This window comes from Myxine glutinosa, chromosome 4 (assembly GCF_964187855.1).
Source record: "Myxine glutinosa chromosome 4, kmMyxGlut1.1, whole genome shotgun sequence".
Classification (NCBI taxonomy): Eukaryota; Metazoa; Chordata; class Myxini; order Myxiniformes; family Myxinidae; genus Myxine; species Myxine glutinosa.
Window position 1 is genome coordinate 217,566,114 of NC_136264.1, and position 14,916 is coordinate 217,581,029.

At 45.7% G+C, this 14,916-nt stretch overlaps 1 protein-coding gene across 9 annotated transcripts in view; it reads left to right on the forward strand.

Annotated features, from left to right (window-relative positions):
- LOC137425717 (amyloid beta precursor protein binding family B member 2) overlaps positions 1-14,916 on the forward strand; it is a 156,049-nt gene that overhangs the window by 30,324 nt on the left and 110,809 nt on the right. For all 9 annotated transcript variants that reach the window (XM_068114435.2, XM_068114439.2, XM_068114436.2 and 6 more), the window contains exon 2: positions 8,548-8,639. In XM_068114435.2, coding sequence (XP_067970536.2) covers positions 8,591-8,639 — 49 coding nt within the window. In that variant the 5' untranslated portion in view covers positions 8,548-8,590. The remainder of the gene's footprint in view (positions 1-8,547; positions 8,640-14,916) is intronic.

The window sequence follows — 14,916 nt, forward strand, 5'->3', positions numbered from 1 at the left end:
ACACCCGGGTCCATCTCGACCCCCAAGCTTCTTAAATCCCCTGGCGCATCATACGCACGACCATATTGGTCACCACTTACACCGGGTCCTCTTCCTCTTCGCTTCTCCTCCATCACCTGCGAATCCCTCATCCGGTTAATGAGCACATCATCACGATCCAAACACAGACTTTGGACCAATTCTTTTACTTCCTCTTTTATCTCTTTCTTATCCCCTCTCCGTCGCTTCTTAATTTCGCTCATCCCTTCTTCCACTTCTTCTAATTTCTGCTTCACCTCTTTTATTCCCCGGTACGTCTCCTCAAGCTCATCCTCTAAGGCTACCTTGACCGTTTCCAGGTGCGTCCTCACCTGCCGGTCCTTCGTCTCCATTACCTCTACCACCTCGTCCAACCTCGCTGTCAGTCCCTCACGTACCGTCTGACATTCCCTCTTCGTCGCTACCAAGTCATCTTTTAGTTCTTTCTGTGTCGCTTTTAAACCTCCTAATACCGCAGTGTTCCTTTGAACCTGCTCCACTAACTCCGTCTGTCCCACCGTCAGCTGCTCCACCTCCTGCGTCAGGTCCTCTATGCCCCCTTGTAACTTTACAGTCCCCTTTCTCACCTCCTTCTCCATGTGCTCCTTACAGTGCCTCACCTCCTCGCGCACTCCTCCGACCTCCTCACTCACTCCTCCTCTGATCTCCTCTCCCATCACTTGCATCTCCTGCCCAGATGCCACCCTCATCTGCTCCATTTCCTCCCTGTGAGCATCCAGTTTAGTTTCTACCCCCATTCTGACCCCCTCTATCTGCTGCTCCATTTGTTTAACTTTCCTTTCCGCTTGGTCCCTCATGTCCCTCAATTTGCCTTCCATACTGTTTTCTAACCCCTCTAACCCATTTTTCACTCCCTCTATCTGATTCTCCTGGGCAGCCATTCTATTTTCTACCCCCTCTAACCCCTTTTGCATCCCTTCCATTTGATTCTCTTGAGCGGCCATTCTGTTTTCTACCCCCATTAACCCATTTCTCACCTCTTTTATCCCGTTGTCTAACCCCTCAAAATTATTGTCTAACTTCCCAAATTTCTTGTCTAACTCCTCAAAATTATTGTCTAACTTCCCAAATTTCTTGTCTAATCCCTTAAAATTATTGTCTAACCCCTCACTGGTACCCCTCGCTTCGTCCCTCATTACCCCCATTTGGTTTCCCATTACCCCCAATTGCTCACTCCGAGCCCTCGCTTCGTCCCTCATTACCCCCATTTGGCCCTCCAATCGCTCACTATTAGCCCTCATTTGCTCACTATTCTGGGCCATAAGGGCCTTCATTTGTAGAAAAAAAAGGTTCAAATCCACCAGGGGCGCTGCCACGGTCGCGGGCGTGGACGCCGTGGCCATCTGCGAGGCGCCATTTTGCGCGCCCGCTACTTCGTGCGTGACGGCGCTATTTTGCGAACCTGCTACCCTCACTGCTTCGCTCTCCTCGCGTCCCTCAATTTGGTCCTGGACCGACCCTGCCTCACTCTCCACTACCGGACCCCAGCCGACTTGGTCTGCCATAGCGCGACTTTCAAAATTCGGGTTTTTATTTCCGTATAACAAAATCAAATTTCGCCGTTATAATTTCGTCGAGCGCAGTAAACGCGCTCCGGATCGATTCTACCTCCCAAAGTTTGGGCCTAATAAATTTAGTCCCGGGTCCGAATTCCACTCCTCGACACCAATTGTTACAGACGCGGTGGTGGATGTTAGTTTACCGAGCGGTTTGGTATGACCACGTCTGCACAAGTTACCCGATTATACTCGAACGTTGCCGAGTCGCGCTACGCTAGATCAATTGAGGAAAAGACACACGGCTGGGATTAAAATGACACGACACCAGGGATACGGTTCTCAAGACCTCCGGAGGAGATTATATTAGGGCGGAAGGTCAGATTACAGGGATGAGAGGTACAGCATAGTAAGATAGGCACTTAATTACGGTCTTATAATAGCCCCGACAGACGACAGATAAACAGGACAAAAACTGACTCACACGGGGATTGATGGCAAGGAAAGCGGGTATTCGATGGCCAGCACAAGGTGCACCTTGTGCTCAGGGACAGGATAGCGCGGCCCAAAAGATGCAGGAGGTCTCTCAGCGCTCGGAGGTATCTTTCTTGTCTTCTCAAGCTGGGGGCGCATCTCACGTCACGTCCGGTGAGTCGCTTCGTATATCCGGCGGGGAGTGACACGCCCTCGGCTCGTTAGCTCCGCCCCAGATGGAATCGGTCCACCCTTCTTATTGGGTGCGGGGGGGGGTTACCAGGCTCCGCCCTTGACGAGGAGCTGACAGCCAGCCCCTTCGTGGTAACCCCGTCGGAGCGCATGGTCATGGCGGCTAACCGAGCCGGTGTGAGGACGCACACTCCCCGCGCCGTCGCCGCGCCGCCCCCCTCTGCTGTTGTAGTTGTTGTTGTTGTAGCTTCTTCATGGGGAAGAGATGCGGGGAGGTATGGGAAGGTCCTAAACTCACTACTGGTGCCATATAATCACATTCTGGTGCAACGAAGAGTCAGAATTAATGGAAACGAGTCCTTAACTGACATAGACTAAGAATAACTAGCAAGATGTCCGAAAGTTGTCTACGTGAGATGCGGTGGACCTGGGCACGACATTTAATGGGGGAAAAAGGGGAAGGTCGGTTCTACAGAGTGTTGTTTACAGACAATGGGACTAGGGAATGGGGGATTGGGGATAGTTGGGGAGTATTGGGGAAATAGGGGAATATTTACAAGCGGATATGGAGGCCAAATTCCATATTCGCAACAATATATTAGCTAGTCCGATTTTTTTTTCTCCTTCATCAGTTTCTGCATAAATTAAAATTCACAGAAAATAAGAAAAATGGCCGCTAGTAGGGGACTGCAATCGCTACGACATGTCACATGGTCCATACTATTTCCTATACATTTCTACCTTTCCTGCGGTATTCTATATATTCTACCTGTTGGGAGCCGTTGGTGAGGTATGTGGATGGACAAAAGGACCACCGAGGGACTCGGAAACATGGTGGTGGGATGATGAAGTTGGAAAGAAGATTGACGAAAAGAGGAAGAAGTTCAAGGAGTGGCAGAAGGCAAAGGGTATAGGGGCAGAAAAGGCAGAGCATGAAAGTTATAAGGCAGCCAAGAAGGCGGCAAAGAAAGAGGTAGCAAAGGCGCAGGAGGCACCGAGGAAAATGTTCGGAGAATGCTTGGATTCGGAAGAGGATCAGAGAGCGGTATTCAGGATTGCAAAGCAGATAGCGAAAGAGAGGTGTGATGTGATGGGGTTGAGTTGCTTGAAGGATGAAGTGGGACAAATCGTTGTGGACCCAGATGGAATTAAAGGACGATGGAAGAGATATATGGAAATACCGATGAATGCAGAGAATGAATGGGATGGCAACATAGAGAGTAACCCAGTTTTAGGACCGGCAGAGAAGATAACCGAGAAGGAAGTTGAGGAAGCGATTAAAGCAAAAAAAAAAAAAAAAAAAAAAAAAAAAAAAAAAACCTCTGGAGGCCATTTTTCCCCGCAAAGCGGGGGTTGGCCCTTTTTCGGGGACCGTGGTTGTTGTTGTTTTTCGTCCCCTTTTTGAAGCAATGTTTTACGGCCGGATGCCCTTCCTGCCGCCAACCCTGTTTGTCGCCTTTTACGACAAGCAGGGAATTACCAGTGAACTGGTACTCAATTAGCCGACCTCGGAAGGATGACAGGCTGAGTCAACCCCCTGGCGTTAATTCAGCGATCGACCGGGATTCGAACCCAGGATCCTAGGATCCTAAGCTGGCACCCTAGCCGCTAGCCCAACACCAGGGCTCTAGCTCTAGCAAGGGGAGATGCAGAAAATAGGGCAAAATGGAGAAGATTGTCATGGGGACCGCAACGCTAACCCCTGCTCTTGCAGGGAAAATGGCCTTAAAATGCCTGTTGTTGTTTGTCTACGGTATTCTGTCTACCCCCCATAAATGTAAAGCAGCCCCCATGCCCCCCCCCCCTGGAGTCGTAGCTCCTGCAAGTTTCAATGCAGGGGTTACAGTTCCAGCCTCATCACTGACCGACACACCTAATTAGCTTACAAAATAAATTAGGAGGGGCTGTGGGAAGCGAGCCACAGCTAACTTACCTAATCTCCTTGGCGTTTTACACCCTTAGCTGCAACATTCAAATATTTACAATTTTTCTTTGGTCCTCACTCCGATTTCCTGGAGTGGGTAAGAATGGTTCAAAACAAACATGCAAGCCTACCTTATTGACAATTGAACCCAACTCAAAACTTGTTAACGTTTGTACAATGACCATTCTAAAGACCACGTCCCCCGGTGGATGCCACAATTCCCAACATTACCTGTGGAGCCATCCCAATGTGCCTAATCCAAAATTTGTTGTGCCCTGTCCTTTTGGCATAGTTAAAGTTGTATGGATCGGGTGGACTTTCCCCCTCCCACACTCGTACACAACAATTATCAAATCATCCATTTCCTTCCCTGCAAGACCTTGGCTTAATTCTTATTACACACGTGTGGTCCTCAATTAGGCAGCGGGGGGGGTCTTGTACAACCAGGATGGTGGGGGGCGCTTCAGGCTGTGGTGCCCGCAGTCCAAAACACAAGTCACTCGACGTTACGACTTCTACGCCCCATCCCTTCCCACCCTCCCTCCCCCCCCCCCCCCCCCCCCACCCTTCAACTTCTCAGCCCCTGACAGCCAAACAGCTCCTTTGCTGTTCATCTCGCCGGAGAGGGTCTCCACACCACACAGGCTCTCTCGGCCTGTTCTGGTCACCAAGGCTGTCGATGTCTCCTTGTCGTTGGTCGCCCAAACAGACCCCCCCCCCTCCCCCTCCGACGGGTCCCCAATTCCAGACACCACAGGCTGCGGGCATTCAACAATTGTATTCAGAACATTGTCAACAAATCATTATAAACTCAAGCCACAAGTAAATCACAAGTCCCCAGACATCAAGTCCAAGTCTCAGGTCAAGTCCGAGTAGATTGTGGTTATAATAATTTTACTTCCAGTAGGTGTGCTGCACGAAGCGCCACAATAAGCTATATGCACCTTAACATGGAGTTCATCAAATGCCCCCTCCCCCCCCCCCCCTTTGACGCAAACGCAAAAACGCGCAACGAAACCCCCCTTTTGAGAGCGAGCAGATTAAGTCACTACAACCTCCGGCATGACCCTTTAGCCCCCTTGGCAGGTTTGGTTGAGATTGGATAAGTAACGGCCGAATGTATGGCGGTCAGATAGACAGACAGATACCAAATTGCATATTTTAGTATGATAAGGGATTTTGCTATTTATATGTAGTTGCTCTTGAAAACTGCTCAACTAATTATTATAAACCCAGGTTGCACAGTGCATTCCTTTCAGAACAATTTGGTTTTGGAGATTAATAAAAACAATTTGTGCCATGCTTCGTTGCAGTTATGGTGAAACAAGAATGACTGAATTGTGGTCATAACCTGGGACAAAATCCGGTAATGGGCCGATTGGGCATTTAAAGCACTCTTAAAAGATGAACAGTGTGATTGGGAAACGTGAATTTAAAGCACTCTTAAAAGATGAACAGCATGATTGGGAAACACATTTAAAGACTATTAAAAGATGAACAGCGTGATTGGGAAACGCGCATTTAAAGGACTCTTAAAAGATGAACAGCGTGATTGGGAAATGTGCATTTAAAGCACTCTTAAAAGATGAACAGCATGATTGGGAAACACATTTAAAGACTATTAAAAGATGAACAGCGTGATTGGGAAACGCGCATTTAAAGGACTCTTAAAAGATGAACAGCGTGATTGGGAAATGCGCATTTAAAGGACTCTTAAAAGATGAACAGCGTGATTGGGAAATGCGCATTTAAAGCACTCTTAAAAGATGAACAGCATGATTGGGAAACACATTTAAAGACTATTAAAAGATGAACAGCGTGATTGGGAAACGCGCATTTAAAGGACTCTTAAAAGATGAACAGCGTGATTGGGAAATGTGCATTTAAAGCACTCTTAAAATATGAACAGCGTGATTGGGAAACATTAATTTAAAGCACTCTTAAAAGATGAACACTGTGATTGGGAAACACGTATTTAAAGCACTCTTAAAAGATGAACATCGTGATTGGGAAATATGCATTTAAAGCACTCTTAAAAGATGAACAGCGTGATTGGGAAACACGTATTTAAAGCACTCGTAAAAGATGAATATCGTGATTGGGAAATATGCATTTAACGCACTCTTAAAAGATGAACATCGTGATTGGGAAACACACTTGAAGCACTCTTAAAAGATGAACATCGTGATTGGGAAACACACATTTAAAGCACTCTTAAAAGATGAGCAGCATGATTTGGAAACATCATTTAATGCGCTGTTAAAATATTAATTAGTCTGTCTTCTATCGACTCCTCTCTGGCCTTTCTCCCCCAGCTCTGTCTGGGCTCTGTTCCCCAAATATTCCTACAGGTCGCACAAGATCTACAAGCAACCCTCTTATGGTGAAACTGCCAAAATCTAGGCTCTCTGCTCACCTTCACTCTTTCATTCCCCTTTTCTCCTGCCTCTGGAACAAACTCCCCCACTCCCTTCAATCCCACTCCTCCCTCCAGGTCTTTAAAACATCTGTTCACCACCATCTCTTATCTTCACCCATACAAAACCTTGATCTTTTCTACCCCCGCTAATTCACCCCAGATACACTTTTTTGAAATTCCAACTTCTTTCCTTGAAGTCCTTGCAGTGGCCATACGTTTTATACCTCTCTCACCTCCCCCCAAGCCCTCTCCCTCCCACAGTTCTCTTGATGTCCCTGCTCTCAAATGTTGTGTTTGTTTCCTTCCCCCTCTCTCCCCATCTTGTCTACCGCTCCCCTTATTTTGTGTTTACGTGTCGGTTTGACTTCTTGTGTGATTAATGTTAGCTCTTTCACGAGCCAAAAAAGACACCTATCAACCATGACAGTCTCGACCATGGTTTTGTCAGAATGAGCTGATTTGTTGCATCGTCACAGATTGTTTCACACCAATATGGGGCCGTTCCAAAATTATGCAATGTTGTTATCCTGCGATCGCGAAGCGAAAAGCAGAGTTGAGCATTCAGTTGCGTCCGTGTGCCATGTGCCGTACCTGTGCCGTGTGCTGTGTCTGCATTTAAAAAAAATCATTTTCTCGGCAACAGTTGGTCCGATTGACATTACATTTTTACCATCGGAAGGCCTCCTGTAGAATATTTTAATGATTATTATGACGTCTAGGCCACGGGATACAGGCGCCATCTTGGAAAAACTTCGCACCTCTATCTCTGAAACCACTCCATGGAAAAAATTTAAACCTGCCTCATTGTCAACTACTCCCCATGGGGAATAAGATATGTTAATGATGATGTCATCGATGCCTTCGATATGACGTCATAATTCGACAAATACAACACATCCATCCGATTATTATTTTAAAAAATTCAGCAACTGTTGGTCTGATGGACACAAAATTTTCGCCATAGGAGCGCCTCCTCCTTTAGAATATTTTAATGATGACCAATGCATCATAGGTCACGGGGTACAGGCGCCATCTTGAAAAAACCGAAAAATGTTGCACCTCTGTATCTCCAAAACCGCTGCATGGGAAAAAATTGAAACATGGCTCATTGTAAAGAACTCCATATGGGGAATAGTTGTTGACGATGACGAAATTGGTGCCACATTTTGAAATGTATTGAGCGTGATCTATGCAACAATTATATTGGAGAATATAAATTTATGATGTCATCGCTCACGTGGTCTGGCAGCCATATTGGATCAAAGGAAAAAAATGTTCAAAAACAGAAGAGTTGGCTCGCAACAAGTTGACTGCGCAGGGTAAGTATTGTATGAATACCATCTAGTTTGTTGGGGAGCTGCTTACCATGCGTGCTGATTGGCTTGATTAAACGTGGCTAACACTTTTTATTCGACATTGATTCGATTTTTTGGGGTTGCTCATCATGAGTAACACTCGACCCATACAAAGTCAATAGAAATCTCTTGCAACAAACCCGGTCAATATATAATCTGCAGAGGCCTACAGCCCTCTGATGCCTTTGGCCCACAAGAAAACCAAAATGGCGGCCATGTTATTTCGTGTGGGTGCCAGGCTTTGGTAGGTAGAGTCGAGCAACAAATGTGGGTGAGACTGTGTCCGAGAGCTGTCCGACCAATGGGTGCACATTTCAAAAATCGACCCCCAACAAGAACCACAACCACAACAACAACAACCATGCGGAGCTCTTGTGGATCTGTGAAATCCATCTGTATTGATGTTCTGAACGTCCTTTTACAAAGTGGCCCTGTTTTTAACATAAGTTCTCAATTACATTCTTATTGTAATCTGTTTGTATTGTAATTGTTTGTACTCTGTCAAAGCGTCTTTGGGCTTCTTGAAAAGCGCTATATAAAATACATATATTATTATTATTATTATTATTATTATTATTATTATTATTGTTGTTCAACAAGCATGTTATGATCTTTTTATTTACAAATGATTGTTATTTTTTGTTGCAGGGAAATATCTGAAAAGGGCATGTGCTGAGACGGAGGGAAAGAGATGGGACGAAGGCTTTCTGGCAGCAATTTTTCTTTTACGCCTTATCAATGTATGTATTGGCCAAATATTATTCTGAAAAATGTACTTTCATTTTTTACTTGCAAAAGCGAAGATTTTTCAAGTATATTGGTCGGTTGTGTTTGTGGTTCTGTCTGTTTGTCTGTCTGTCTGTCTGCCTGTTTGTCACCGGCCTACAGGTCACAATTTTCAACCGATCTTCACGAAACTTCAGCAAATGGTAGAGTTGGTCAAAAGCAAGAAGCCTATTATTTTTGGGATCAATAGGTCAAAAGGTCAACATCGGCCAAAGGTCACCAACTTTGCTAAATTTCTAAAATCATCAATTTTCATCCGATTGACTTGAAATTTGAAGAGGACTTGCATATCTGGTCACTGAATTCAACCACCACGTATTTTTGAGGTCAACATCGGCCAAATGGTCAACATAGGCCAAATTTCTAAAATCCTCAATTTTCATCCAATTGACTTGAAATTTGAAGACTACTTGCATATCTGGTCACTGAATTCAACCACCAAGTATTCTTGAGGTCAACATCGGCCAAAAGGTCAACAACAATTATTTCAAATTTCTAAAATCCTCAATTTTCATCCAATTGACTTCAAATTTGAAGAGGACTTGCATATCTGGTCACTGAATTCAACCACCAAATATATTTGAGGTCAACATAGGCCAAAAGGTCAACATGGGCCACATTTCTAAAATCCTCAATTTTCATCTGATTGACTTGAAATTTGAAGAGGACTTGCATATCTGGTCACTGAATTCAACCACCAAGTATTCTTGAGGTCAACATAGGCCAAAAGGTCAACAACAATTATTTCAAATTTCTAAAATCCTCAATTTTCATCCAATTGACTTGAAATTTGAAGAGGACTTGCATATCTGGTCACTGAATTCAACCACCAAGTATACTTGAGGTCAACATAGGCCAAAAGGTCAACAAAGGCCATATTTCTAAAATCCTCAATTTTCATCCAATTGACTTGAAATTTGAAGAGGACTTGCATATCTGGTCACTGAATTCAACCACCAAGTATTCTTGAGGTCAACATCGGCCAAAAGGTCAACAACAATTATTTCAAATTTCTAAAATCCTCAATTTTCATCCAATTGACTTGAAATTTGAAGAGGACTTGCATATCTGGTCACTGAATTCAACCACCAAGTATATTTGAGGTCAACATAGGCCAAAAGGTCAACATGGGCCACATTTCTAAAATCCTCAATTTTCATCTGATTGACTTGAAATTTGAAGAGGACTTGCATATCTGGTCACTGAATTCAACTACCAAGTATACTTGAGGTCAACATAGGCCAAAAGGTCAACAAAGGCCATATTTCTAAAATCCTCAATTTTCATCTGATTGACTTGAAAATTGAACAGCATTTGCACATTGAGTCACTAAATAAGGAAACTAACTATTTTGAGGTCAAAAGGTCAAAGGTCAACTCAAGGTCAACCTTCCAAAATCATTTTTCATCTGAAAAATCGTCACTTTTCATCCTGTTGACTCGAGCTTTGATCAAGATTATAAATTTTAATCTTCATGAAATGGACAATTTCCTGTATCAATGGAAAACTTTTGGGAAGGGGGGGGGGGTGGATTTTGCAAGTACCGTGCTATGCATGACGTCTTCTTGTTTTTTTTCAGTATTCAACAGAAATTTAATGTATAAAGGAGAATTTAATGTACAAGAAAAGGGGAGTGGAGGACAGAGTTGTGAGTGGGGTGGAGGGGGAGGGCAGGGAAGGGACAGAGTTAGGAAAGTGGGTGGGTTGAAGTTTTAGGGAGGGGGGTTGAAGCCATTGTGGGGCCTGATTATTTGGGGTTTGGGGGGATGGCTTGAGGACGTGGGGCAGGGGTTGAGGACTTGGTCACATTTTACATGATGCGGGATTTCCACTGGTCCCTGCCATTATGCTGTCAAAGGACATTCCTGTCAAACTCACTAAATATTCCACTCTATTGGAAACAAATTCCCTTACAATATCCTGGTGGAACTGGGTTCTCTGCTAGTTTAATATACTAGCAACAGTACCCGCCATACGGGCGGGGCTTCAATTGGGGAGCCCAAATTAAAAGGTAAAATATCAGAAATTGAAGGCTTTTTTATTTTAAACGATTCATATAAACATCCGTGAAATCATATCGCACGCAAATCATGAAAATCTAAACAGTATCTTTAGAATTTCAATAGAAGCCGCATCACTGTTCATATCGGTAAATATTATTCCATCGTGTTTCAAATCGTGATCGATACACTATGATCGTGATGATTGTGATCGTGAATCATGATCGATAATCGTGTTCACAATCGCTATGTCGTATGTACTCCCGGTACGTGTTTCCTTCATTGTAAAAACTACCAAATCAACAGTTAAAAGGATTTTGAGCCAATAGGTGTTACGGCCTTGGCAAGATCGATGGAGACAGTGATCTGTTAGCGTATACACTGCCCAAATAGCTATGTGGAATTCTCTCATGTAGAGATTAAACGTCGTTTGAACTTTAGCCGAGGTCATTATCTACTTTTAATGATGTTTATATACGAATGATGTTTAATGATGTTTATATTGGTTTTGGGTCGTCCTTTCCGCATATCTCATGGGATTGTGAGTTGGAGAGCCCGCCGTGATGGCGGGCAGGGGGTTGGAATTCTCTCAAGCAGGGATTCAACCCGTGTCCTTATAAAAGGTCTTTGTCCGAGGTCACCGAGTCCGATCGGTGCAGCCGTGCAGCGATCGGTGCACCCGTTTGTGCAGCACCCGGGAAAACAACATCGCCACAATGAAAACATAGTCACAATGAGCGTTATGCCCAACGCGAATGTTATGCGGGAGTCCAAACCTGAGAATGCTGGAGACCAAAGCTGAAATTGGAAAAATTAAATAGCCTATTTTACTCCTGGGGATCCCAGGATTACCCACCCAAAATATCGTTGCGATCGGTTCAGCTGTTTTTGCGGTACCTTCGAACGGACAGACAGACAGACGGACGGACATTTGGTGAATTTAATGTATTGAGGACAGCGGGTGGGGCGAGATGTAAGGAAGGGGAGGGAAAGGGGTTGGGGTAGGAAGAGAAGAGAAGAGGGGAGGGAGTGGGGTGAGAGGAGGAAGAGAAGAGAAGAGAAGAGAAGAGTGGAGGGGTTGGGGTGAGGGGAGGAAGAGAAGATGCTGGGTGTGGGCTGGAGGGGAGGAGGAATAGTAGAGGTAGTGGGGTAGGGGAGGAAGCGAAGAGGGATGGTGTGAGGTGTGGGGTGGAAGGGGAGGAAGAGAAGAGGGAGGGAGTGGTGTGGAGGGGAAAGAGAAGATGGAGTGAGTCTGGTGGAGGTAGGGATGACTGCCTCGAGGATGGTAGAGAGGATTCAAGTGTGGAGGGAGGGGTGCTTTTAGGGATGAAGGGGGAGCGATTGGAGAAAGAGCAGTGTGTGTGTGCATGCGTGCACACAGAATTATGATAACAGTCTAGAATAATAGGTCCAGCAGGTCAGCCTGGGCAATGCTACTCATTGATGACCTGAATGTCCCAAATTAATCAAGATCGTACTAGCTCTGCTAGGCCGGTAGCGGTTCAGAAGCGACGTTCAGCTAGGTAGTTTGAATGTGGGATCAATGGGGGGGGGAGAGGAGTGGAAGAGAGGTCGAGGTGGTGGAGATTATGCAGAGAAGGTTGGAAGTGTTATGTGTGCAGGAGACCAGATGAAAAGGGAACAGAGCAAGAAGATGGGTAGGAGGATACAAGCTGTTGCCCGTGGGTGAAGATGGAAGGAGTAATGGCGTGGGAATAATAGCATCGGAAGAGATCAGCAAGCAGGAGGTCAGAGAAGAAAGAAAGGAGGAACTGATAGTTGTGGAATTGGTGGTGATGCAGTGGCAAATGGTGTGTGTTATGTTGGTATATAGGCCACAAACAGGAAGGACTGGGATATAGAAGAAGGAATTCAGGGACGCACTGGAGAGGTTGATGGGAATGGTTGAGCTGGAGGTGATGCTGTTTATTGCTGGGGACTTTAACATGCATGTCGGAGTAGAGGAGCCTGGTGAAGAGGAATCTGTTGGTAAATTTGGTTGGGGAACAAGGAAAAGAGGGTCAATAGCTGGTCGAGCTGGTGGTGGTGAATGGGATGGCCATAGGTGGCTCGTTCTTTCAAAAACGGGAAAGACACAAGATTACCTATAGTAGTGAGTGGACAGCTCAGAACTGAACTGGATTTGGTGGTGGTAAGGAGGCGATAGTTGTGGAGGGCTAAGGATTGCAAGGCAGTGGCAGGAGAGCATGTTACCACCAAGCACAAGCCTGGGGTGTTTGTGGTACAGATGAAGAAAAGGTGGGAGGTTAAGAGCAGGGAGCGTAAGGTTATTAAATGGGGGAAGTGTAGAGGCAATGTTGTCATAGACAATAAGGAGAGGGGGAGGGCCAGGTATGAGCAACTTAGCAAAGAAGCGGGAGGTTTGGAGGAGGAGTGAAAGACGTACGGAGAGGTGTTTAGGCGAATTGTAGAAGATTTGTGTGGGAGGACGTCAGGAAAGGGTGCATTGGCGAGGTATAGAAGCCAGGAATGGTGGCCGGAGGAAGTAGCAAAGGCAGTTGGTGAAAAGAAGCTGATTGGGAAGAGGATAGAGAAAATTAAGGATGGAGGGAGGTAGCTGGATGCAGGGTTGCAGCACCTGTATCGGCAGAAGAAGAAGGTAGCAAGGAGAGCTGTGGATAAGGTGTGGAATGACATGACATGGAGGAGGTGGCATACAAGTTGTAAGAGTATGGTGGGATGAAGATGATCTATAAATTAGCTCGTGACAGCGATGAGGATAGCAAAGACTTGAAGGTGGGGGTGGTGATTACGGATTGTGGCAGGAGACTAGTGACAGAGAGGGGTGCAGTATTGAAGGTGTGGGAACGATATTTCAAAGAGCTGTTGAACCAGGAAGGAAGCAATGGCGAGCTGGAGGTACCAAGTTATGTGGAGGGGAAATTGGGGTTGGTGGATATCATGGAAGAGGAAGTGCGGACAGCATTGAAGAGGATGAAGAAGGGAAGAGCACCAGACATTGATGATGTACAGTATGTGCAGAGATGATAATTGCAGAGGGCAAAGTCAGTCAGGTGGACGAAGAGGCTGTTGATTGCATGTGTGATAGAGGGTTCATTTCCGGAGGAGTGGAGGACAGAGTTAATTTTGCCAATATGGAAGGGGGGGGGGGGGGAGGGCGATGTTCAAGATCCAGAGACGTACAGGGGGGGCCGGCCTTAAGCTCCTCAGTAATGCCAGGAAGGTGCAGGAGATGATTCTGGACAGGCAGATAAGGAAGAGAGTGGAGATCGGAGAAGAGCAGCAGGCCTTTAGAAAGGGCAGGGTAAAGACTCATAAGATGTTCATGCTGAGACAGCTGGTGGAGAAGACATTGGAGGTGAAAGGTGAAATGGGATTGGGATTTGTGGATATGGAGAAGGCCTATAACACTTTCCCGAGAGAGATGGTGCTTGCAACAGAGATGGATGGGAGTGCCGGAAGCAGAAGCTAAGTTGGTGGAATGGATGGACAAGGGAACAAAGGGAAGAATTTTTGCTGGTCTTCGGATGTCTGAGGAGTTCAGCGTGAACATCGGTGTGAGGCAGAGAAGCTCTCTCTCTGCCCACTCCTGTTTATCATGGTGATAGAGCTGGTAAGCAGGAAGGTGAACATGAGGGATATTCTGCGGAGGGTGTTGTATGCGGATGATCTGGCTATTGTGGTGGAGTTGCCGGATGTACTGGGGGTGTGGAACGATACATTTGGGAGGCATCGGTTAAAGAAGAGTTTGGAGAAGACTGAGGTGTGGGTCGGGCAGCAGAGAAAATAAATGAATACAAGTCAGGAGACGACGATGGTTCACGAGCGAGCGGTATTCATTGACAAAGGATGGACTATAACCGAAACAGGCCCGGACTGGATGGGCCGGGGGCCCACGTGGCAGGTGTCGGCCCCCGACATGCGGTGTACATGCCTATTTACAAAGGGCCCCAATGCGCTGCGTGCGCAGGCCTTTAAGAGCCAGCTGTACGTAATTGTGTGGTGCTGGCCTGTAAATATCAAAACGAAGGTTACTGACCTTGAAATGAGATAGAAAATAATGTATAATCAGTTATGAGGTTAGTTAGCTACACAATACCGAAAATTCGGTGACCTTTGTGACCTTCAAAGGTCAAAGGTCGAAGATTCTGAAATTGTTTTGGAAAACTTGTATTTCATGATGTATGTGATAATATAAGATCATGTATGACATTTCACCCGACCAGGAAGCGAACAATGTAATAAAACC